At 45.5% G+C, this 25,496-nt stretch overlaps 1 protein-coding gene across 2 annotated transcripts in view; it reads left to right on the forward strand.

The window, feature by feature from the left end:
- RASGRF2 (Ras protein specific guanine nucleotide releasing factor 2) overlaps positions 1-25,496 on the forward strand; it is a 1,825,430-nt gene that overhangs the window by 963,896 nt on the left and 836,038 nt on the right. For both annotated transcript variants that reach the window (XM_086960835.1, XM_086960836.1), the window contains exon 11: positions 10,839-10,905. In XM_086960835.1, the coding sequence (XP_086816961.1) occupies positions 10,839-10,905 (67 nt within the window). The remainder of the gene's footprint in view (positions 1-10,838; positions 10,906-25,496) is intronic.

Raw genomic sequence — 25,496 nt, forward strand, 5'->3', positions numbered from 1 at the left:
CTCTCAGAAATATATGCCAAAAGCATGCATTGATCAGCATGGAACTACTTCAATACATACAGAAATCAATTGTGCTTTCTTGCTGCAGAACTTATCTATCTGTCTACCAGATGTGATTCCATTGTGACAAAGAGCACGCATGTTCTTTTCCTTGACCTCTACACAGTGTTTTTTTGCAGAATTCTTTGAAAATATGTGTATATTAAGAATCTAGGATTTCTGTTCAAAGAGTCATGCGGAGCAGGCTAGACTCCAAGAGTGTTTGTAATTGTGTTATATATAGTGTAGGAATCATTTCTTTGCCTAATGCTGCGTCATGCCCCCTCATTCCAAATATCGCAAGTGGACTTCCCACACTATAAAGGCATGTTGTGTTGCTGCTCCTCACCTTCTAAACATACTTGGGACTAGGAGTACAAGTGCTCTGCAAGAACAAAAGAAAAAACCCTCTTTGTGAATTGCAAACTCCTTGCACATTACAGAGAGAGGAAGAGCCCTATGTATGATGGATCTGGTCACAACGCATTTCGTGTCATAAACACTGCAATTGTCCCTGATGTACCAGTTGAGCACAGTGCAAAACAGCCATTCACCAGCATTTGCAGAAACCCTGTACATTGATTGTTATTAGTATGAATATTATTAACATTAGGAATCACTCAGCAAAAGCTTGCAAACTGCTGCAATGCAAGGATGGAGGCTCGAGAGGGACAGCATGTGAAGGGACATGGGGAGAACATGTAGCTGTCCCATGGACCACCACTGGTGGGAGACATCCAGTTTTCTGTGAAGCCGTGGTTCTGAAGCAGACAGATGGAGGAGTCTGTCTTCCCTGGAGTCCATAGGCCTCCTAGAGGAGATCCACATCCAGACAGGTTCAGAACATTTGAGTCACCAGGGCTAAAGAACTCAACTTTTCGCCACAAGAATTGCTATCAAATACTTATACAGCTTTCAAAACGTAGCCAGTTGCTGATACAAGAGTGTAAGGCTGTCATTTTTGGGCAAAAGGCGTTCACCTAGTCTCTTTTTTTTTTAAAGATCATTCGTTGTTGGGACTGGGGGGAGGGGTTGTCTAGCATATCTCGCAAAAACGAATGCTCCACTGCCACCTGGTGGTCATTTTGAAAAAACACAGGCTCCGAAGACAATATTGAAATTGAAATGTTCATTGTATTCTATATTCGCGTTTCCTTTCTGTTTAAAAAAAAATCCTAACTTTGAACCCTATTACCAATTGTTGGTATTTTATGCTTCCTTTAATCGTTAGACTTCATTCCTGTTTATTTTTAAAATGTATCTGTTTTAATCCTTGCCATTAATGTGTTTGTAAATGCTAGAGCACATTTCACTCATTTTGTCTGAGGCAAGCCTACTACATGGATCCTCTATCTCTCCAGTACTTAACTTTGTGGGAGTTCATTTATTGCTATCCGCCCGAGTTAATAACTCAGTTCCATATCGCTAATACTTATCTTTACGAGTTGCAAGGAAGGGGGATGTCCCGTTCCTGCCCCCTTTGTTACGAAATTTGGAAGTGCTCGCTATGTGGCATTTTGAGTCACAGAGCCGGTGGCAACTTGTAATGTCAGTTTTGTACAATTGCAATTGTAGTTTTAGAATTCGCAAAGGATGCTTGGATGCATTCCACAGGGTTTGCGAGTACAATCACCTTTGATGCATCTGGGTCTTTGGGCCTGATGTACGACCCTTAATTGCATGCTTAAACAGGTTTGCGACCCGTTTGCGCATGCAAAATGGCCCAGGGCCATGTACAATTCCTAAATAGTGATTCACAATGTATTTGCGAATCGCTATTTAGGAATTGCGAGTCGCTATTAGGAAGGGGCGTTCCATTCCTAATAGTGTTTCATGTTTTTTTTTTAATGCATCCTCTTTTCCTTTAAGGAAAACGGGCTGCTTTTAAAAAATAAAAAAACAGCAGGCCACACCATCCCTGGGAGGACCTGTTATTCCCAATGGGCTCCTAAATTGAGAGAGGCTCATTAATATTCATGAGCCTCGTAATTTGCGACCCCATTGGGAATTGCAAACAGTGTTAAACACACTGTTGTACATAGCAAATAGCGCCTCGCAATTTGCGAGGTGCTATTTTGCAGGTCGTACATCTGCCCCATAGTGCTTTGTTTGGCCTATTATGGAATGAGGTTATGTTTCTTATTGTAATGTTGTGTTATATGATTTGAATAATGTGTATGAGAAGCTTTGCAATCCATACAAAAAGTGGCAGCAATCTACAGACTACTGCAGGAGTCTCCAATCTTTTATATGTAACTAGCAGCCCATCCCGACCTTGTCCGGGAGCAATCAGGCTTCCCGGACCCCTGCCTGCCCCGACATTGCCCAGCAGCCCGGGCCCCCGGCCGCTCCGTCCCCCGCCTGCCCCAACCCCCGCCTGCCCAGACATTGTCCCCCGGATGTCACAAAGGCCCAGTGTTGAGGCGCTCTGCATAAATCTTCATGGCAGATCCTGTAAGTCCCTGTCCCCGCCTGCCCCGACATTGTCCCCCGGAGCCTTTCCTCGGTCGATGTAAATTGTACCCTTCTGTTTTGTTGTAACTCCCCGTCCCCCGCCTGCCCCGACCCCCGCCTTGCCCGACATTGTCCCCCGGAGCCTTACGTCAGCCGATTTAAATTCTATCCTTCTGTTTTGGTGTAAGTCCCCGTCCCCCGCCTGCCCCAACCCCCGCCTGCCCGACATTGTCTCCCGGAGCCTTACCTCAGCCGCTGCTCCTCCGTTCATCGCTCCTTGCCGCTGGTCACCGCTCCTCCCGCCGGTCCGCTGCTCCTCACCTCCTCCCCCGCTCCATGTCCGCCGCTGGTCACCGCTCCTCCCCCGCGCCATGTCCGCCGCACCTCCTCACGCTCCTGGACGCCGCACCTCCCCGCGCTCCTGATGGGTTGCTGCCGGCGCTACTTCGAGGGGACTACTTTTTTTATAATGTACATTTTTTAAATATAACGTATTTTTTAACTTTATATAGCCTATGTCCATCTGCACACCCTGAGGATTACAACGATGTATCGGGTGTGTGGATTGGCGCTGTGGTTCCCGAGTTTACCCGCCTCAAAGCCTCAAAATTCCTCCTTTATAATAGTAGTATAGATAACTCTTCCTAAAATTGCATGTTTTATCACACATATAATGATCTCCTTTGGAAATTCATTTTTTTTCCAAACAACTGTTTATGAGTTCTAAAAAGACACACGTTTGTCTCCTTGGGTACATGTGTTTAATTTTTCTATTCCTATACTAAGCGAAAGCTGGTAATTTAGTAGGTTGGCTTGCACACAGAGAGCTACGTTTAGGTAGCAGGAGAGCTACCAGACGCTCCCGAGCTACTCGTTGGAGAAGCCTGGACCACAGTTTCCATTTTGTTTTTGGATGAGCAAGGACTCGAGCGTATATTGAGTGGCCATGCCAGTCCTCACAGCTCAACGGGCCACAGTTGTACCATTGTGAATCCTATGCCTCTTCTGAGGAGCTGCGATAGCCTCAGTGGTGAAGATAGCAGATGTTGAAATGAATGGATTGAGGGCAGCTGCCCCATGCAGGCCTCAAAAACTACATTTGAAATTGTGCAGATTGTGCTGCATTGCCATGATCTGCGTCTGCACTACCAACAAAGGGGTCTAGCTGTAGTTCTTTGCTCACCACCAGGTTCTCCAACATCAGATTTGTGCTGCAAAATTCACGTGCAGTCACTATGCTGCAGATTGGTACTGCCTGGTACACCAGGATTCACAAAGCCTTACAAATGCATTCAACTTACCTTGACTTCTGCTTCTAGTATATCTGACCCGCTTTGCCCTGACCCCACTATTTCAGACATAATCGGGTTCTGCAGCCACCATATCTTAAATGTTCTGCATGCTAGACCTGACCCTTAATAGTGCACAAATCGTGGGCCCTGCCCACTATCTCAGTGTATATGTGCTGTGGGGCCTCAGTCTCTTTGGTCGGTTTCCACATTAGTTAACCCTGTATGTTATAAAATCTTTTTGAGTGAAAGGAAACTGTGTCATAGCTGAGCTGTTTACATGATGTAAGGCCACTGGACAATACAAGTGCAAAACTAAAACAAAGAAATGTTAAACGTGCATTAAGCATAAAAAAGGCGTGACGTCATAAGAATGACAAGATTGAAACAACATATAAATGAACGATACTAATGCTCTGATGGACACAGTATATAACGAGGCAGAATGTCCTTACTTACCGATACCCGGAAAATTATAAATGTTTAGGGAATTACTGACACAGGACTCAAGAGAAAATGAAAAGAAATGTGATAACATATAGCTCAAAAAGGAGCAGGATGCAGAGCAATCATGCCTGCGTGAGTGAAGTGGAACCACACAAGGGAGAACAAAAGTTCTCGGAAACGGAAACGACATCATTTCCATCGAGTTGCGTGGAGAGGAAGAAATTGTGAGGAGATAGACATTCGTTTTTAAGATAATGTAATCACCATGAAAAATGAAACAGTAAAATGTGAAAATAGTGCAAACAAATTAGATGAGCTTGGTGAAGATTCTAGAAAAACTGCACAGCTGATAAACAAACTATAAAATATCACTGCCACTAGAGAAAACGGTTCAAATGACTGTCAGTGCCATGATATACTTAATTCACTGCAGCAGAACATTAGGTGGAGATCAGTATGCATGTATTCAATCCGAGCTTCAACTTTACATTTTTGACATAATATCAGGCAAGGGGACTTGGAATACTGGATAGTGTAGGTATGGAGAAATGCAAGTTGATACAATTAAGCCAGGCAAGTAGCCTTCTAATAGAGTAATGCTCTTAAGTGATGGCAGTCCCTACCATCGTCCCTGCTTGCTCCTGAGTGCAGAGGACGGAGAAGCCGAGTTATGTGTTCAAACCTCAGCAGAATCCTGATCTGAGCATGATGTGATCCCTTCTCCCTGATGTCATCGGCATGGGAGTCATTCTACCTTGGAGGCAGGGATCATATCCCTTCTTCTGACAGAGATGTCTTTATCCAGAGGTCCTGCAATACAATGTACCATGTGGAAAATATTTTAATTGGTACTTTGACTCATGGTTTATGGGGAAAAAAATCCTTGATATAGAAAAAAGGAACCTGAATGTATTGTTTTCAGAAATACATACAGACCGCTCAATGTCCTCACTATTAGCAGTGTTCTGTTATGTTATATAATGTTATGTTACATTATGTGAATTTGTAGTGTGGTTACTCACCTGTGAGGGTATCCAGGCACTGAGTATGGCAGGCCTGAGGGGGGAGGAGAAGATCATGCCTGTTTTCTCTGGAAGATTCGTGTCTTGAGGTCCCTTCCGAAGTCCATGAGGATGGGGGACTTTCCGGGGTATATCAGGAGGTTATACCAGGTCTTGGCTGCAAGCTATGAGAAGGAGCGTTTTCTGCTTCTTGTCTTCTTGATGCGAGGGAGGTTTGCTCTTGCCTGGGATGCAGATCAAAAGTGTCTAGTGGGTTGGTAGAAGTTGAGGCAGTGGTTGAGGTAAGCTGGACCGCTGTTGTGGAGAGCTTTGTAGATGTGTGTGAGTAGCTTGAACTTAAATCTTTCCTGAACTTGGAGCCAGTGGAGATTGTTGAGATGTGTAGAGATGTGGTTATTTCACGGGAGGTTCAGGATGAGTCTGGTAGCGGTCTTCTTGGTGGTTTGGAGTCGGCGTAGAACATGGCCTGGGATTCCCATGTGGAAGGCATTTCTGTATTTAAGTCTACTTGTGATATTAGCCTGGGTAACTGTTCATCTGGTGTTCAGTGAGATCTACTTGAAAATCTTGCATAGCTTTTGCAGGATGTGGACGGATCATGAGCAGACAGCGTTGATCTGTCTACTCATGAAAAGCATGGTGTCCAGGATGTTTCCGAGGTTCTTAGCAATCTCCGTAAGAGTGGGGGGTGGACCGGGTTTGGAGGGCTACCAAGAAAGGGAGTGCTGAAGATTAGGACTTCAGTTTTGTCTGTGTTGAGCGGAAGGAATTTGTTTTTCATCCAAGCCATGACGTTGCTCATGCAGTTAGCGAAGTTTGCTTTGGTGGTGCTGGTTGAGCCTGTAAGGGAGAGGATGAGCTCTGTGACGTGGGCATAGGATACTACGTTGATGTTGTCGGCTCCGATGATGTCTCCAAGGGGCGTCATGGAGACGTTAAAGAGTGGTCAGCTGAGCAACGATCCTTGAGGGAGTCCGCAGATGAGTTTCCTGGGTTCTTAGGTGAGGTTAGAAGTCTAACTAGTTGAGTTCTGTCATAGAGGAAGGAGGATATGCCCTTGAGGGCCGGTCCGCAGATACCTAAGTGCTGAAGCTTTCTGATGAGTGACTTGTAGGAGACCGCATCGAAAGCTGCGGAGAGGCTGAGGAGGATGAGTGCAGCCATTTCTCCTCGGTCGAGAATGCTTCTGATGTCATTATTGGCAGCAATGAGGATTGTCTTTGTGCTGTGTGTTGATGCAAAAGCCTGATTGAGTGCTGTCTAGGAGCTCAAGGAATTTTAGGAGGTCTGCGAGTTGGATATTGATGTTTTTCTCCATGACTTTAGCTGGAAAAGGCAGACGCCATATGGGTCTGCAGCTGCTAAGGGTGTTGGGGATCTGCTGTTGGTTTCTTCAAGAGGGCATTGATTTCTGCATTTTTCTAGCAAGATGTGTAGGTGACGGTCATTATGGAGGTGATGATAGCGGTGTGGGGGAGATGAACATTCTTCCAAGGTTGTATATGAAGTGGGGGCATGGATCTTAGAGGGCTCCTGAGTGGATGGTATTTATCAGGGCAGTAGTTTCTCTGTTGGAGAGGGGCTTCCAGTTGATTTACTGCTGTTTGGCTGTTAAGTAGGTGCCCAGTTGGTCGGGGGAGTTCTTATCGGTGTGCTGTGGGTTGAATGTGTTGTAGATCTTGCCAATCTTCTGTTTGAAGAAGTTTGAGAGGCCATTGTAAAGTGATTAGGTTGGGATGATGTCGTTGTTGGCAGCTGCAGGATTGGAGAACTCCTTGGGTTGATGAAGAGTTAGTTGCGTTTGTTGGAGCTGGCATAGGATCTGAGAGTCAAGGCCTTTTTGTCTACATCTCGTAGTTGTTGATGTTAGAGGTTGAGGGCGGCTTTGTATGTGGATCTTGGGGTGGAATTTTTATTGAGTCTTCATTTTCTCCTAAGAGGTTTCCAGTGGCGCTTGGACTCACGGAAGACGTCTGTGTAAAAGATGGGTCTTTTATTGTATTTGAAGGTCTTGATCCTGGTGGAAGTGGTGCGGTTGGCACAGTCGGCGAGCCATTTATTGAAGAGCTTGGTGTCAACATCGAGGTTCCTGGTGTGGTTGGGTGTGCGTTCCTGTAGGGTCATGGTCCAGTTTTGTTCTGATATTTTATCCCAGTGTCTTGAAGGTGCTTTGGGTTTTTCTGGTGGGGTGGCTTGGAAGGTGGGTATCTTGAAATGTATGATGTAGTGGTCAGATCATTTGAGCGGAGTCGTGTAGGTGGTGGTGATCCTGTGTGTTGGAGGAGAAAATAGGGTTGAGGGTGTGGCCTACTGCGTGGGCTGGTCCTTGGACTAGCTGGGTGAGTCTGAGGTTGTTGAGACTGTTGAGGAGTGTCGTGGAATTGGGTCTATTGTGTCTTCCTTGTGGAAATTGAGGTCCCCGAAGTGAGTGTAGTTGGTTGTCTTGATGGAAACGGCAGCGAGGAACTTTACGACTTAGTTGCATCAGAATTCCGCTCTGGGGTCCGGGGGTGACAGGTAGGCATTCCCTTAGGGGTGTCATTGTAGTTCCTTAATATTTTGAAGTAGAGAGGTTCCATGAGGCTGATGTCCGAGTCCGAGGAGGTGGTGCAATCAATCATGTTTTTGGAGATGATCACAATTCTTTTGCCTGGTTTATGGGTTGGATTCTGCTGTTTAATGTTGTAGGAGGATGGGATGTCTGTTGAGCTGCAAAAGGCAACAAAATGCAGCTATGAAATGTACAAACTTTGAGTAAAAATGGTGAGCCACGTATAAACTCAACATTTTATTTTACACACAACATGTCAACTAGCCTAGCCAGTTTCTACCTGGTGAGTTATGAAAGCCCACACGTCAGGTAGCATTTGTATTGAAAACAGGACTTATTTATAAAATGGTGTGACATTAGCTGTTACCGTAGATGAATTTCAATAGCTGTTCTATAAAGCAGATTTTATTAAATCTCATTGATAAACAAAAACCATAAAAGACAGACACGTTCTTCGTTCAGAATCAGAATACACTTTATTCAATCTAAATAAATAGAACCTAAAAGTACAGTGAGAAAAAAAAACAGTAAAATGCGAATAATATACAAATGTGTCATTGACAATACCTTATAAAAGCACTCACTCCTTGACATTCCCCAATACATGGTATCCTGGGAACAACATTATATGATTGACTTAGATGGGAAAAGAGAGGAAGGAGAGCAAAAAGTTCAACAGAGGGTCTGCCATTATCAACGCCAAGAGATCTAAAGTAGACTTGGGGGAACAGCACTAGACCGGCACGCTGAAGGTGTTAACTCTACAAGAAGTAGGTACTGGGCTAAATCAAAGTTACGACCCACTGTAGCGGATATTATTTCTGGACCACTTCCCCACATTTATATCCAGTTGATTTTACACACGTCGGAGCATTCGCACAGCGGTAGTGCGGTAATAGGCGGTTGTAATGACATGTACCCTATGGGGTAAGTTCAACAACTAATAACTAACACCCATTACACACTCTGGCCTCTGACAGACGGATCATACGTAAAGAAATAAAGTTAGAGCCAGTCAAGAAAGATAGTAAAATGTCTCAACAGTGACGAAGTGACAACTTTAGCAGCAGAAAAGTAGACCCCATCCCCAAACTAGCTCTGATTATCCTTCAAATAACAGCTAGAAACATTTTAGAAATGCTTTTATTTTGTTATAAAATTAAAGTATGCTATTTTGAGGAAATATACAAATATAAGATTTCCATTTTTAGTAGATAGACATTTTGTCCCCATACATCATCCTGTTGTTTTTTGATAACATAACCTTTTCCACAAACATCAGCTTTTCATTGCTAATAAGCAAACTCATTATGTCTTCACAAATCAGGATGTCATTTTCTAAAAATGCACTCATCATCCCCAAACGTCAGATTTTTATTTTTAGCAAATAAGATAAAATGGTCTCTAAATACTAGAATTTCATTTTTTATCAAACACTTTTGTCTCTAGCTGTCAGCTAGTTGTTTTCTATAACTGCCCACTCATGAGCAGATGCTGCTAGTCATGCCCATGTATTGCTCAAATGTCCATAGTTCACCATTGTGTGCCAGAAACAGCTTCATGTGGCCCACATTCCACTACACTTGTCCTAGCATAGCCATGTTAAATCATCATATGCCTATGCTCAACCCTTATATGCCCAGGCATAGTGCCTCATATGCGAATGTATCAATATCATGTACCAGAGCAAGATCACACCGCTATATTAAGTCTCATTTAGGCATGTTCATAAATACCCATGAAGTTACTAAGTAGTCTCTGCAACCATTATATACCAGTAACAACGTATTATACTTATGTCTATTTACAGCCTCAAATGCCCATAACTTGCTCTATCTGCCAGGTTCTGCTTCGTAAGCTCAAGTTTAGCTGTGCCCAGTACAGCTTTATGTGCCCACGATCAACCATTCTATGTCCTGGTTCAGACATCATAATCCAAGGGTCAGCTTCAGTGCTTTGGCTCAGTCTCAAACGGTCAAGTACAGCCTCATATGCCAATGCGGTGCCTCGTGTGTCCATTTGGTGTGAACATATACCAGAAACAGCTGCCTAATACGCCCAGCTTCAAAAGCCATGAACAGATGGTCATGTTCGTAATGACCAGGTTCAGCCTCCTAGACCTATGCCATGAGTACAATCCCTCGCGTACTTTTTCACTTAGATGCACACACGTGAACACACACACACACTAGGGGCTTGTGGCAGGTTTCGATGTCTCCTGTTCCTTAAGCTGTGCTAGGAGTATCTGAGCCTTGGCAGCCCTAGCTTCAAAAACTGCATTGCAGAATTCTTTCAGGAGGAGCAGTAGACCTTCTGCACTACCAGCGGCATATCTGATTGGTCTGTTGGTTCCATGCTGGACATGGCAGGCCATTCCCCATCTTCTTTTCAACAGACTCCACAGTGCAGCACTCCCAGATTCGAAGCCATTCCAGGTCTCCGTAGTAAAGTGATTGGTGGATGGGTAGGCAATACAGCAATGTTGAATGGGGCGGTGCCTTGTCCTGTGGCTAGACAAAAACCCTAAGCTTATGTGTCGTCATGGCACCTCTGATTGCGCTTGGGTACATTTGTGCAGTAATGTATCTCCTTGGCTTCTTCCAAACCTATTCCTCGAAATGGGAGAAATAGGATTGCGGGAAGTAATCCATGGCCACTCGATACAGAATTGGCAAGAACTGTTCCACCTACTCTAAAGGATCACCTGCTAATCCGAGTATCTTTTCTGTTACTTTTGGTGTGTTGTTTTGGTGGATAGGGAGATTTAGTATTGTGGCGTAGTTGACCCTTTGGATTTAGGATATTTTGATCCCATCCACATTCCTCTAATTGTCTACATTGAGGGAATCTTGAAAACATACTTTACCTCACTGTGCTATACTTTCTAGAATTAACAGCACTTTAAAAGTGCTAAATGATGATAGGAAACGCTTTGCACGTCATGCCAGCTGTACTCTTCACAAACAGCAATACTTCATTATTTCGTCAATCATTCATCTTTTTTTGCTTACAGTATGTGTTTCTTCTTTCCCGCAGACGGGTGGCGTTCTTTCATTAATAGAGTGCACTTTAATTGAAGAACCGGATGCAAGTGATGATGATCGTGAGTACCATTACTTTGTTTCTAGCCATCATTGTTCTGCATTCCCCATATGGCCCTGATTCTCTACGCTATTTGCATGTGTAAATCCAGCAAAATGTGGTGTTACAGTTGTAACCAGATTTACTTACGTGTAATATTACCTCAGTATGATGCAGTTTATTTGGTAGTGAATGCCATGGTGAGGATGTCCTGAAGGTTTGTGCACACCAACGAACTTGTGAGCAATGGCAGCATTTACTCAGACCATTCCCACCCTGGAAATGCTTCAAGATTTACTCCTGTCGAGGTCAGCAACAAATATATTTCTAGAGTGAGAATAGACGAGGACCACCCGCAGGCTTGATGGTGCAGGGAAGGGCTTTCTGTGGAGAACAAACAAAAAGTAAAGTGCAACTGCATTAATGCAAAGACATTTCCCCTTACTCACTTGTAAAGCCGGAACAATTCCCCAAACAGGGAATTGTTCCTTCTCCTCATTGCACTACTCCAACATGGTAGTCATTGACTACGAAACCTGGCGCCTGGCCTCCGGTCTTACCGAGGACTTAGATATCCTAAAGATCTCGCAACGAGTTGCTGCCCTCACCCCTATTCTAGGCCATAAGCTAGATCCGATTTTCTCCAACTTCACTCCATTGATAGTTGGGGATCCTATCCCAGTTATTTGGTCTGACCACTATATTATCCCGTTCCAATTCCCACTGGCCAGTCCCATTTCAACCCATAAGGAGGGTGTGGTAAGTAAAATTAAGGAAATGGGTGAAGGTCACCCTGGAGGCTTTCACTGACACTCTCATGAATGAGGAATCTCAGCCTAAAAATTACATTGATTCGTCCAACCAGCATCTTGAAGACTGGATTACGGGGTCCCTTGATGGGATAGACCCGCTGACGGAACACCCTGTGCCCCGCTCCAAACCATCCGCGGAAGGCTTCAGTGAGGTACTATTGCTAAGGAAAAAATCATGTAAGTGTCCGTGCTAAAAGTAAAGCCAACTATTCCTTGGCCTTCAAGGTATACCACAAGCTAATCCACACTACACAAAGTCAATTTCACAAGCATACGATTGAGTCCTCGTCCAGCACAAGGAGAGCTTCTCCCAATTGTTAAAGTCCTACCACCTTTGGCACATGTATCCTCTCACATTGTTCTGTCCCTATAGAGCTGTAACTTGATTGGCCGTTTCTTTTTTAACAAGGTCGCAAAAATCTACAACACATTCCCCGAGACAGCGAGGGATTTCCGGTGCCAAAAAGCCTGGTTTCACGTTCCATCTTCGATGAAAGACATGGCCACTTTCACCTCCTCTTCCTTAGATGAGCTCCGTATGCCTCTCACCAAGGTAAAATTAAGATCCTCTCCGATCCGGCACCTCCTTGAATCCTGGTTCAGGGGCGGAGATAATATTGCCCAGTTTGAGCAACTTTCATAACATCTCTTTTACAACAGGCGTAGTTCCTTCTAAGTGGTGCATGCTATTGTTAAGCCACTTCTCAAAAAACCATCATTAGATTTGTCTCTGTCAGAATATATTTAGCCCATCTCACTGCTCTCTTTCTTCTCAAAATTGCTGAGAAGCATTCCAATGCTCAATTGAATAATGTCATGGAGTCTAATAACTTACTCCATGAAACGCAATCATGTTTCCTGGCCCAGTACAGCACAGAGCCAGCCTTACTGCTGGCCTCCAAATCTCTTAGACTCTGTGCTGACCGATGTCAAATCACCGCACTGATAATGTTGGACCTTAGTGCAGCATTTTATACCGTATCCCATAGCCTTCTGTTAGAACAGCTAGGGAATTGCGGTATCAGGAGCTTAACCTTGAGGTGGCTGGCCTCTTTCCTCCAGAACCGCACCTTTCAGATAGTGCAAAGTCTTTTTCTGCTCAGAAGTGCTGCCTCAGGGCCTTGTATTGAGCCCGACTTTGTTCAATATTTACATGCGTCCCCTTGCATATGTTGTCAAGTGACACAATGTCATCATGGTGTCTTATGCCAATGACACACAGCTGATTTTTACTCTCTTCCAGGAGGAGGGGAGTGCCACATCCCAATTTAGATCCTGCATGGTGGAACTTGCAGAATGGATGAACAGGAGTTGCCTCAAGCTTAACGGAAATAAAACAGAGGTACTCATTGTTGGAAAACAGCCCTCTGTTTGGTCATCAGCCTGGTGGCTTGAGGCACTTGGCCCCACTCCAGACCGCAAGGCCAAATTGAACAAGCATTGGCATAGCCAATAGGTCTTGCTTTTGGGACCTTACAAGTATTTAGTTTTGCAGCACAATATCCTTGGTGCAACAACATCAGCTGTTGCATGGCTAAACCTTGTACCTTATAAGTGTTTAGCCATGTAACAGTTGATGTTCTTTCCCCAAGGTTATTGTGCTGCATAACTAAATACTTATAAGGTCCCAAAAGCAAGACCTTTTGGCTATGCCAATTCTTGTCCTTCTAATACTGTGTATTCTTTGCTACTCGAATTTTCCTGTAAATAAGCCCCACTTGAGCCTTTGTTATTTTAATAGGGTCTGTGAGTCAGTTATGGGAGCTGTATGCACAGCAGGCGACCTGCCTAGAAGATCCACCGCCTCTCCTTCCGAGCCCCGGGGTCTTTCTTCTGGATCTGGCCAACACATCTGTGCTGTTTGCCATGACTGTTGGTGGGTGTGCTTGTGTTTGTGGTAATGCTCTGTTCTCAAGATGCCTCGAAAAGCCGCTGTCGTTTGCTGGTGACTTGCTGGAAATGTTTCTCACTCTGAGCCCTGTGGCACATGCACTGGTTGGGAAACACATAAAGCCTATCGCTGCTGACACGCAGTCAGATCTCTGTGTTGCATCTCCTTTGCGGGTGCCGCGATTATAGCAAAAGTAAAGAAATATATATTTTTTTTATTTCTTTACTTATGCTATAATTGCGGCACCGGGGCTTTACTATGAACATTAAAAGTAAAACGCGGCTGCCGCAATTATAGCAAAAGTCAAGAAATAGAAAAAAAGATCTATTTCTTTACTTTTGCTATGATCGCGGCACCAGCACTTTACTTTTAACATTAAAAGTAAAGCGTGTGTGCCTTGAAAGTTAAAGAGAACAAGGGATGCATGCACAGCATAGGCGGAGCGTGACACGCGCGCTTATGCGCATGACCGCAAGCTGGTGGCCGCTTTGGTAGCACTTAGAAAAGCTGCTTACTACATTTCTCGCCAGTGCAGGGCATGCGCTGGCTCAGGCAACACCTAAATATGTAGGTATCTTGTTTGATTCCAATCCTACTTTTATAGCCAATTATCCTGCTTGGCTAGGAAGTGTTTTGGCATTTTCAAGATTCTGGCAAAAATCATTGGCCTTTTTCCCTATTTCTGCAGTGAATAAGCATGGGCGAATTTTGCGAATCTGGCGTTCGCGAATTTGCGTATTTGCGAATTCGCAATCCGCAAAATCCGCGAACTCTCGCGAATTTGCAGATTTTTTTTTTTTATGTTCGCAAGGATTTCTGCCAGTTCGCGAGGGTTTTGTCCCAGTTCGCAATTGCGAACTTACTTGTCGGCTCGCAACGGTCGCGACTTTGTTGTTTCTACGTCTGGTTCGTCATCACAGGTTTACAGCACCCTCTGTTTCACCACTGCCATCCTCTGGTTCACCCATGCCACCCTCCGGTACATCACTGCCACCCTCTGATTCATCACTGTGGATTATGGGGGGGAAAAGCAAGCACACCTGCCCTGCTTCAACTGACATGAATTAATTTCTGGTTCATCACTGTAGATTATGGGGGGGGGAAAGCAAGCACACCTGCCCTGCTTCAACTGACATGAATTAATTTGGGGTTGATTAATGTGTCACTGGATTTAAACTTCCTGTCTGGCACCTGCTTCCTTATCTGCAATTTGCTTTCTGTTGCAGTGCAATTTTTTTTCCCAGGACCTTTGTGGCCTACTTGTAGCTATTCTATGAGCCTGCTGTGAGGGTCAGAGCAGGGTCATAGAATAGTTGCAAGTAGGCAAATGAACTCTGGAGGGGCCCCTCAGGAAGCACTACAGGAAATGGTTACTAATGATGAGTTTGAGCTTTTGCACCTGCTGAGTGCTTTCAGTTTTGCAAAACTTGTCTTTCTGTGGGGCACTTCCTTCCTCCCACCCCCACCCGCACCCCCCCCCCCAAATGGACTCCTTGCAAAAAAAAGTGCAGGCAAATGTCAACCTGAGGAGTTATTCTGTAAAAATCATCATTTTCAGAAGGTTTATGCTGCTTGCTGGTGGATTGCTTGTGCAGAATTTCAAATTTTGTAATTTTGCGAGTGCGAGATTGTTGCTGCCCGCCGCATCTACATGCTCGCAATTGCGAACTCTCGCGATGCGTCGCCAAACTCCCGCGGGATCCCGCAGCAAGATCCAAAATGGCGCAGCACTCGCAAAATATAGAGAAAAACAACTCGGCAAACGCTGAATGACGGTAAGTGCACGCCGCAATATTGTATCACCAAGCAAAAAAATCCGCTGCGTGCAAATTTGCGGATTTTCGGTAAATTCGCGAGAGGTTGCGGATTGCGAATTTACCGAAAATCCGCAAAATCCGCGAGCGGAACGGATTTTCCGCCCATGCTTGGCAGTGAAACAGTAGTTCAGGCTCTTGTTATATCCAAACTGGACTATTGTAGCATACTTTTCACATCGGACCCACGCAGGTCAGATGACAAAAGCTGCAGAGAGTGCAAAATGTGGCAGTATGCCTACTGTTTATTCTCCCGAGGCGTGCAGCCCTTGAAAATCTACATTGGCTACCATTGAGTAAAAGAATCTCTTTTAAAACCATGTTCTTATGCCATAGAATTCTTAAATATTTACAACAAGGGGTGGTGAGGGACAGAGTCTCTGAATTAAGCAGAAAGCTCTCACCCAGTCAAGAGATCAGGGCTAGATCCAACACCGTTTTTTAGCTCACTGCACCATCCCAGTTTCAGAACCTGGCTGTATGCAAATTGGTCTGTTCCTGTCCCAGTGCATGATGGGAACAGGGCAAACCAAACTACAAAAGCCAATTCTTACACTGGGAAGGAAACAAGCTCCCGGGGACCGGTTTCTGGCATTACAGCCGTCTTCGGCCCGGTTTGCTTGAATCCTGATGGTGCAATGAGCAAGGGTCTCACATCTGAGAATACCCTTCCACGCTTAGGGTGGACAAAAATATTTACAACAAGGGGTGGTGAGGGACAGAGTCTCTGAATTAAGCAGAAAGCTCTCACCCAGTCAAGAGATCAGGGCTAGATCCAACACCGTTTTTTAGCTCACTGCACCATCCCAGTTTCAGAACCTGGCTGTATGCAAACTGACTGATTTGCATATAGCCAGATTCTGAGCTGGGATGGGGCAGTGAGATAAATAACGGTGATGGATCAAGCCCTGATCTTTGGACTGGGTAAGAGTGGTCTGCTCAATTCAGACACTCTGTTCATCACCACCCCCTTTTGTAAATCGATTTTGGCCACTATAGGTGTGGCAGGGTATACTCAGACATGAGTCCCTTTCTCACTGCTCCATCAGGATTCAAGCAAGCCGGGCCGAAGAGGCTGAAATGCCAGAAACCGGTCCCCGGTAGCTTGTCTCCTTTCTGGTAAAGAATTGGCTTGGTAGTTTAGTCTGCCCTGTTCCCATGATGCACTGGGCCAGGGACAGACTGATTTGCATATAGCCAGATTCTGAGCTGGGATGGGGCAGTGAGATAAATAACGGTGATGGATCAAGCCCTGATCTTTGGACTGGGTAAGAGTGGTCTGCTCAATTCAGACACTCTGTTCATCACCACCCCCTTTTGTAAATCGATTTTGGCCACTATAGGTGTGGCAGGGTATACTCAGACATGAGTCCCTTTCTCACTGCTCCATCAGGATTCAAGCAAGCCGGGCCGAAGAGGCTGAAATGCCAGAAACCGGTCCCCGGTAGCTTGTCTCCTTTCTGGTAAAGAATTGGCTTGGTAGTTTAGTCTGCCCTGTTCCCATGATGCACTGGGCCAGGGACAGACTGATTTGCATATAGCCAGATTCTGAGCTGGGATGGGGCAGTGAGATAAATAACGGTGATGGATCAAGCCCTGATCTTTGGACTGGGTAAGAGTGGTCTGCTCAATTCAGACACTCTGTTCATCACCACCCCCTTTTGTAAATCGATAGAATTCTTAAAGGCATAGCCCCACAGTATCTTTTTCCTTTGGTGAACCCTACCAACCCAGCAGAAAACTCAGCTCAGTGAACGCCTCATTGGTGCCAGTACCTATCATCAAAAGATCTTGTTTGAGAGGTTGCTCAATCGGCTTTCGTGCCTCGAAGCTGTGGAACACCCTGCCTCTTCACTCGAGACAAGAACCCCTTGAAACAACTTTCAGGAAGAAACCTAAAAGCTGGTTGGGTTAGGTTGATCTAAATTCAGCCTTTTTACATGTGTATGCTTGACTTTCTTTGTTGCAAGCTCAGTTTTCCTTTCTCAGCAGTTTTTCTCTTTTTCCTCTGACCTTTATCTCTGGATAGGACAATCCTAGTGCAGGGATGCTCTCTTTGTAGTAACCAATGGGCTTTAAAATGTTTTAACATAACATAACAGGCATTACTGTAGTGTTTTAAGCTGCAGCCACTAGCCCATAATAAAGACAAACCTGGAGCCATGCTTTCAAAGTCATACATGTGGTTTGCTTAAAGGTACACTGTGGCTGAACTGGTGACAATTAGCTCCCACACCACTGGTGCACATCCTATACCAACTTACTATGGCCTTACTGTGAAGTTAAATAAACCAATTAGGTGTAGCCAGTTTAATCTCATCCTATAGGGAAAAGAGCACATGCACTGCAAAACTGAATAGCAGTACCACAGGGACACAGTTAAAATACCAAAAACACCTTTAAAAAAGTGTGAGGGGCACTCAAAAATATGTCCTTTCTCAGAGTAGTAAACAGTATAAGCTTACTGCGACAATAGTACATTTGCAAGAAATGTTTTCAGCATGTGCTTCAATTTCAGACTTTACATAATCTCTATTAGAAACTACTTCTGGCATGACTAAAGGAGCTATGGTAGCACATTCCATTTACCAATATTCATTTTTAACCCATTTTCTAGGTATATTTACTGTCATTGTATTTCTAAAGTCTGTGTATTTTGTTCCTGCTTCCTTGCCAAGAGCCTATCAATGAATTTTATAAAAGTTGACAGTCAATGATGCATTCATTAACTGAATCACTTAATCACTTCAGCTACCTCACACACTGACACCCTCACTGATTCAGTCACTTACTAAATAACTCTAACTGATTCATTTAATAACTCTCTCAATCACTCACCGAGCCATTTATTGACTCGTCTAAAACAATGAGTCCCTCAACTACTCAATGATTCACTTTCATTTAGTAATTCACTCTCTAACTGCTATCCTCTTTTACATTCACTTATTGTACTAAACCATTCACAGATGCACTTGTTTAAAAATTCATTGTCATTTCTAAACTACTCACATTTGGTCACACCTCATGCACTCACTGACTCACACACGCAACTTATTCAATCAGTCACTCACTCACAGCCAAAATCCGTTTTTTGCAAAGTGAGACCAGGGTCTACTTGTTTGACACCGATGTTAGCCATTATCATTTTATGTGGCTAACTATGATCCTCGTGGAGACCTCACCCAACAAGGAGGAGCAGGAATGTCGCTTTCCCTAATACTTGCCCTTTTACCTGGCCTACACTTTTGTTAAAATTCACACTCATCCATACCTAATCCAACCTGATAAAATAGACTTTATCCAGAGGAAATTCAGCTGCTTTTCCATTCCGGCCTCATCACTGTCTAAATGTGAAGAGTTAATCAACTAATTTACAGACACGATCAGATCCACCAGAAAACATATCAGACCTCTGTGAGTTCAGCTCTGGCCAGAGATCAAGAAATCAATGGAATTCTTTCTTATTTAGCACCATGGAAGATCTTTCCACCATCATTAATAAGTAAAAAAAAGTTATTATCTGCAAAAATAGTAAGAGGCAGCTACCATTTCTTTAAATATTCCAAGGCCCTTATTATACATAGGGCACTCTTTTCCTGTCTGTGCCATGATGCACATTTAAATAGGTGCTCCCTGTGCAAACAGGGACAGTGTTATGTTATGATACGTTGCAAGATTTATAGAGCGCATGGTTGCCCCCACAATGGTATTTGCCTGTGCTAGCCCTAAAGAACACAACTGCAGCTGACAGCACCCCAAGAAAAAAGGAGAAAAAGCTAGAATGAGAAAAGCCTACTCTTGAGGGATTTCCTAACCAGAGAATGGTAATGAGTGTTTCCAACAGAGAGCGTAAGAGCGTTCCAGAGGGAGGGGGCCACAGCACGAATAATGCGCTCCTCTGCTCCGACTCTCCTGACCCGGGGAACTATAGCCAAGTTCTGGTTGACGGAACTCAGGGAGTGTATGGGCTGGAAGGATTAAATAAGCTGGCTCAGAAAAGGGGGCTCCAGGGAATATGGAATCTTATTGGAGTAGCAAAACATCTCAAAATGAATGTGCTTCAGTACAGGGAGCCAATGTAACCTGAACAAAAGGCCCGAGGCAGAGCAAAACCTCATAGGTGCTCAAGTAAAATTTGGTGAGACACTGCATCGAATTTGGCACTCAGGTCGAGCAGAATCGAGGCTGAGGATCTGTCCTTATCCAAGGAGCTAGAAAGTTAATCGGAAACAGCAAGGAGAACAGATTCCATGCTGTGGGCAGTCCGAAATCCATTCTGGGAAGCATCCAGGATATGGTTGTTTTCTAGAAATTTAGTTAAAATACCATTGATACAACATTCTGTAACCTTAGCCAGAAAGGGCACGAGGGAAATGGGAAATAAGTTTTCTAGCTTAGCAGCAGACAAAGATGGTTTCTTGAGAAGGGGAATAACTTTTACTTGTTTTCATGGGCCAGGCACAGTAGCAGTGGACAGTGAGAGATTGCTCAGTTCTAGACTAGGAGGAAGAAGCTGGTAATCTAGGGTCATTAAAAAATCCAGTTTAAGAGGATCATCCGGAGAACCAGATTTCTCTCGGTTGCAGAGAATATGGAAAGAAGACGGACATAGGAGGCAATGAACTGAGCAAAGCTCCTGGGGAGTTGGTAGCTACCGGCGGCAGAGCATCAGACCTTACACCAAGGCTGTCAGGGGGAAGTGTGAATAAATGTCTTCAATCTTATTTGAAAAAAAAGTCAGCTAACATATTACACTGAGCATTAGACATTTCAATAGGGTCACTGGCTTCGAGAGGCTATTGACCAAGCTACAAATAACTTTAGAAGGATTATTACTAAATCTAATTTGGATTAGCATAGTAATATGTCCTAGATTGCATGATCAGTTTGTGGTAGGATTTAATAACCGATCAATACAATACTTTTTGCATAGGGTCATAGGCTCTACTCCAGAAGCATTCTAGGACCTTACCTTGCTTTTTTCCCCAAAGTGAGGGCCTCATTAAACCAAAGAGAAGTGGGTCTCTTCTTCACAGTGACTTGTCTGACTGGAATTAAAGCATCTAGAGTAGAGGTAAGCCAGAGTTTCAGGGTACTCTTTGCAGTCTCTGCATTAGGAGATAGCTGAGGACGTCTGGCTTGAACCTACAGCCCAAATCTCAAGAGATCGAGCTTTGGCCAAGCATGTTTATAAGTTAGTTCAGAGACTGATGTGAATCCTTGCCAGATAGATGGATGAACACATGGTTCATAAAATGATCAGTACAGGACCCAGGTAGAGAACAAGCAACCCAGAGGGAACTAAGGTTGGAAAAAACGTTGGAAAAAACTTTGTCGAGAAGATGGTCCTGCAGAATGTGTAGCAACATCAATAGGTTGAAATAACTGCATAGCAGCGAGGTCCTCAATGAAATTGGTAACATCATTTTCTTGAGTGCCCTCCAAATAAACATTCAGGTCCCCAAGGATATTGAAATTAGCTAATTTAATGACCGAAAAGGGGAATCAAATTTGTCAGTGCCCTCCTGAAAGCTTTTGATGGGCCAGGTGGGTGCGACAGATTAGAAATCCCGACAAACTGAAGTTTTTGGTCAAAGAGCTTTTAAACAAGGCACTTTCACAGTCAGGTATGGTGCATTGAGACAGACTGCAAGTGAGTATAACTCTGTGAATCACAGCAATGTCGCCTCCTCTGCCACTAGTTCTGTTAAATTTCTTTAGGTAGTAACCAAAGAGAAGCATCAGAGCAGGTTCTGCCACTGAGGACTGGCTCAACCAAGTCTCGGTGAGAAATAAAACATTTGGAGTATTGTCGAGAATGAAATCATGGATATCAGCATGATGTTTAACCAAAGACTGGCAATTAATGCTGTTGAGCTTAAGTTCCATAGGCCTGCTATCGGTATTAAATACACTCACTCAGTATGGACGGTCTGCTCGATCTCTTATATGGAGCGTGCCTGCCGGATACATTGCCATCTTGCACGTGGGTATCTTTCGTCTGCTGGAGGGCGGCCCTCCACCTCATTGGTTGGGACCGGCATGACTCCTCTATGGTGCAGAATATGGCTCTGTCAGCTCTCAGCTTTGGAGGGCTTTCTGCCATGGGATAGCATTGAAATAATTTATCTGTGAGATGTCCACAAAGGGGGAAATATAATGTCCTTTAGGAATTAAAAGCTAACTTCTCAATGTCGAATTCACAATTCTTTCAGTACCTCCAACTGCGCCATGCCTTGTTCGCCCACAAGCTCCAGGGTGAATCTCTGCTTTAATCCATTAAAGGCCAAAATCTTCTTGGGGAGGTTAGGTAAAGGGACCAACTTGGTGACCTATCATTCCTTAGTAATCCATGCCCTCGACGGTCTGTAGAAGGTTCAGGCAGAGAAGGACATCCTGGGTGGGTGCCCTAGATGAGGATGACTTGAGGGAGGCTTGCACTGCACCTAGGAAGCTGCCGATTTCGGGGTGGCTGCGTATGGTACAGTTTAACTACCTACACACAATGTATCTCTCCCCGAGACGCTTACAACTTGTGTCCTCTGAGGTGCGAGTGATGTGTGCGTGCTGCACATTCACGCAGGAGATTTCTTCAACGTTGCCTGGGAGTTCCCAGCGTTGAGACTCTTTTGGGTGGAGGTGGGTCGAATATTATCTGCTGTTCTGTGTCGCTCCCTGGAGTTGGCGCCCGTGTGGTCCTGCTAGGGCTCATGGAGGAGGTGGAGAGCCCCAGGGCTGAGTGTGCCTTTCTGGAGACAGCCTGTCTAGTTGCCAAGCATGATGTGGCCTGAGTCTTGAAGCGAAAAAAAGCCACGACTGTCGGAGGATGGCGGGTGGGGGTGGACTGGTGCGCACATCAGGATACGCCGATTTTTGAGACCTGTGGCTATCTGAAAAAACATGAACGTATATGGGGGAAATGGTGTCACTATTATGGGTTGTCAATATATTAGCAACATTATATACTGTTGAAGTCAGAGTTTATTATTTTGCCCTGCTTAAGCACCAATCAAATATCGTACTGTGTCTTACTGTGGTGTGGCGCAAAACTTTCAATAAAGTTGGTTATAAGCTCACGACTGAGATGGCCGCATTGTAGCTCGGCTCCGTCAACCTCCTGCCTGAAACACATATCCTGTACCTCATCCTGCCCCGAGGAGACACATTTGGCGGAATATGGAAAGGTGAAACGCTGCTCGCACTTACCGTCTGGCCTGGGGGCTCCGGGGTGTCGCGGATCTGGAGTTGTGCTCTTGTTTGCTCCGGAGCCTCCGAGACGTGCGGGCCGGGTACTCGCCTGTGACGCTCGGCCGGAGCGGGGCATCGACGCCGGCCCCAGGTGGAGGAGAGGGGTCGGCTGAAGAGACCATTGTGCGGTTGTGCCGGTGGCGACTGACCGGGCCCGGTCTGGTGGCCTGGGGGCTCTGTTGCGGGGCGCGGCCCGCCTTGGACGGGGGTAGGCCGTACAGGAGGCTTGTCCCCCCTTTGTTGTCCTGTCCGGCCATCTTGAAGCCATTCGCCCGGAATCGGCGGGCGGCGCCCGTGAGACGGTGGCGCCGGCGACCCCTTGTTTTTGGCGGCCCATCTTTCTGCACCAAGATTGCCATTACCGGGGCTCGACGGAACTCCGGTGGGCCTTATTTGACGGCCCGGTCCGAGGGTTGAGGAGCGGAGAGTCCCTGCTGCACTGACAAAATGGCGGCCGGCGCCCTGGGTCCCGGACCCGTTTGGGGCGGCGAGTCTGGTCTGTCGAAAAGCACGATGGCTGAATCTTGTGGGAGTGAGCCCACTATTGGCGATGTCCTCGCCGCCCTATGTTCTTGGCGTGCGGCCATGGCCATTGACGCTGCTGTGCAAGATAGCGGTTCTGCCGCCATGCCTGATGGGCGGTCCCCCATGAATGCGGCCGGACTGAAGAAGTGTGCTGCTTTGCCTCCCTCGGCTGTTGCAGAGAGTGATGCCGCCGCTCATCTGGGAGACCATATGTCTGCGACCCCGAACCTCCAGGAAGTTTTGATTGTGGCGGACATGGGTGAGGGCCCCACGTCGGGCCCGTCCAGGTCAGTCTGGCTGGGGAGCTCGGCGGCCGTTTTACTCGAACTGCTTTGGTGGGGTCTCATGGCTGCCCCGCGGGGGATACCTCGCCCCCTTGGGCAGCGGGACCGCACCCGGACTGTTTGCTGCTCCTGATGTTGCTCTTTGACAATTTGGTCCTCTGCCGCCATTGTTTGCAATGCTGCTCGAGACTGGGATTTCCCTGTTTTGCACCCTTGGCCTGCCTTGTTTCGATCCTGTGTACACTCCATGCCGAACTGCTTGCTGTGTTCTATTTTATTGTGTACTAAAGCTATGACCAGGAGAGGACAGGGGTGAGACAGAATTGCCTCGGCGGACTGCTAATTATTGTATGGAGACGAGGACTGCTCGCAGCTGTAACAATATACCGATTCCTCTTCATGTTCCTGATATTTGAGGTTGTGTCGATCTCCTTTCGATGTGGGTTTCAGCAGTGTTAAGGCGGTGGTAGGAGCTGAATGCTCGATTGCAGATCTCCTCTCCCACTGGTTTCCTTTTCCCCTTCCTTTCTCTTTTTGTCTGTTGTGTTCTTTCCTCACTTTCTGATTCTTCTATATTTCGGGTTCTACTTAGGGCGACAGGCACGCTGCTGGGGGGGTAGGCCGTAGCCTTCTGCAGGGGTGCAGGGTGGTGTGGGAGGGATGGGGTCTTTATATTGTCCGTTCTTTCTTAGTTCTATGGCTCTTTTGTATCCCTTTATCGGGGCGCTGTGTCTGCGCGCGTCCTCCATGGAGTGTTAGCCGGCAGTGTGGGGTATGCTTCCTCACGTCCATGATAATGATAGCACATATATCATGTCTTACTCGCTTCGAACCCGATCGTGGGTCCCTAGTTCTGTGTACTTCATTCGCCATGGGACGCGTATAGCGGCGCTGCGTTCTTTCTTTCCTGTTTTAATATTCCTTTTTCTGCCCTTCCCCCCTCTTTTTCCCTTTATTTGGGTTAGTATAGTGGATGGCTATCTTAGCGTTGCTGTTCTGATTCCTTTGTATTGTACCAGCACACATTTAGGTGGTGACGGGTGGATGGTGGGCAGCGGTGGGAACTGATTTGAAACGGGGCGACTCTATGTTGACTTTTGCCAATTGCTGCTATTACTTCCGCTTCTCACTGCTCCTTTGTATTGATGCTTTACCAACTGCCCGCCATAGGATTTCAGATGTCAAAAGTTGCTACTGCTCCTGCTATACTTCCTATTATATAAAAAAATTAACCTTCTTTGATCCTGCTCCTAGCAGTTATACTCGGCCTCTTAATGTTGATTGCTTGTTTATGTACTGCTGAGAACCTGCTGGAGACTTCCAATGCTGACTTTGTGCGCTTATAATGTGTCGTGGCCGGCCTGATTGGTTGTAGGCCCGTATTTGTATGCTTCTACTTGCACAATAAAGGTTTTAAAAATAAAATAAAAAAATAAATAAAGTTTGTTATAATTCTTTTTTTTTTTTAATATGTAGGCCTGGGCAGAAGATTAAAAGTCTGAAAGGTTGGGAAAGACCTACTAGTCAGCCAGGAGAACAGGCCTTGAATCCACAGGTCCTGCAAGTGAATCTTGATTTCTCAGGGGCCCACATATGTGAACTGCAGAGCTGTGGCGAATCCCTGAGTGTAAAAAGATCAGAGGAAGAGTAGATTAACTTGCGGGCGTTAGAAGGTGCAGAGTGACTGGCCCCTGGCGTCGGACAGGTGCAAATGGGTGCTAAACGGACTTTGCCTTTCGCAACTGCGGCGACCGCACTGAAGCCATTATTAAGTAACTGGAGGGCTCTAACAGGCTCCTCCTGGCACGGCTTCCGATTGGCTCCCTCTAAGCCAATAAGTGTGTAGCAGCTGCGCGCAGCAAGGAAGTTGAAATGAAGTAAGTAAAGTGCTCAAAAATGTAAAAGAAACAGTAAAAACATTCAAATATAGCAGCCAAAAACCGTGCCAAAAGCAGCAAAGTAGGCGCAGGAAGTGACAGCGTACCTAATGAGGCCGGCGCAACCTCTCTGAAGCCTTCATAAGTAACCGGGGTGCTCTA

Source organism: Lissotriton vulgaris, chromosome 3_1 (genome assembly GCF_964263255.1).
Source record: "Lissotriton vulgaris chromosome 3_1, aLisVul1.2, whole genome shotgun sequence".
NCBI lineage: Eukaryota > Metazoa > Chordata > Amphibia > Caudata > Salamandridae > Lissotriton > Lissotriton vulgaris.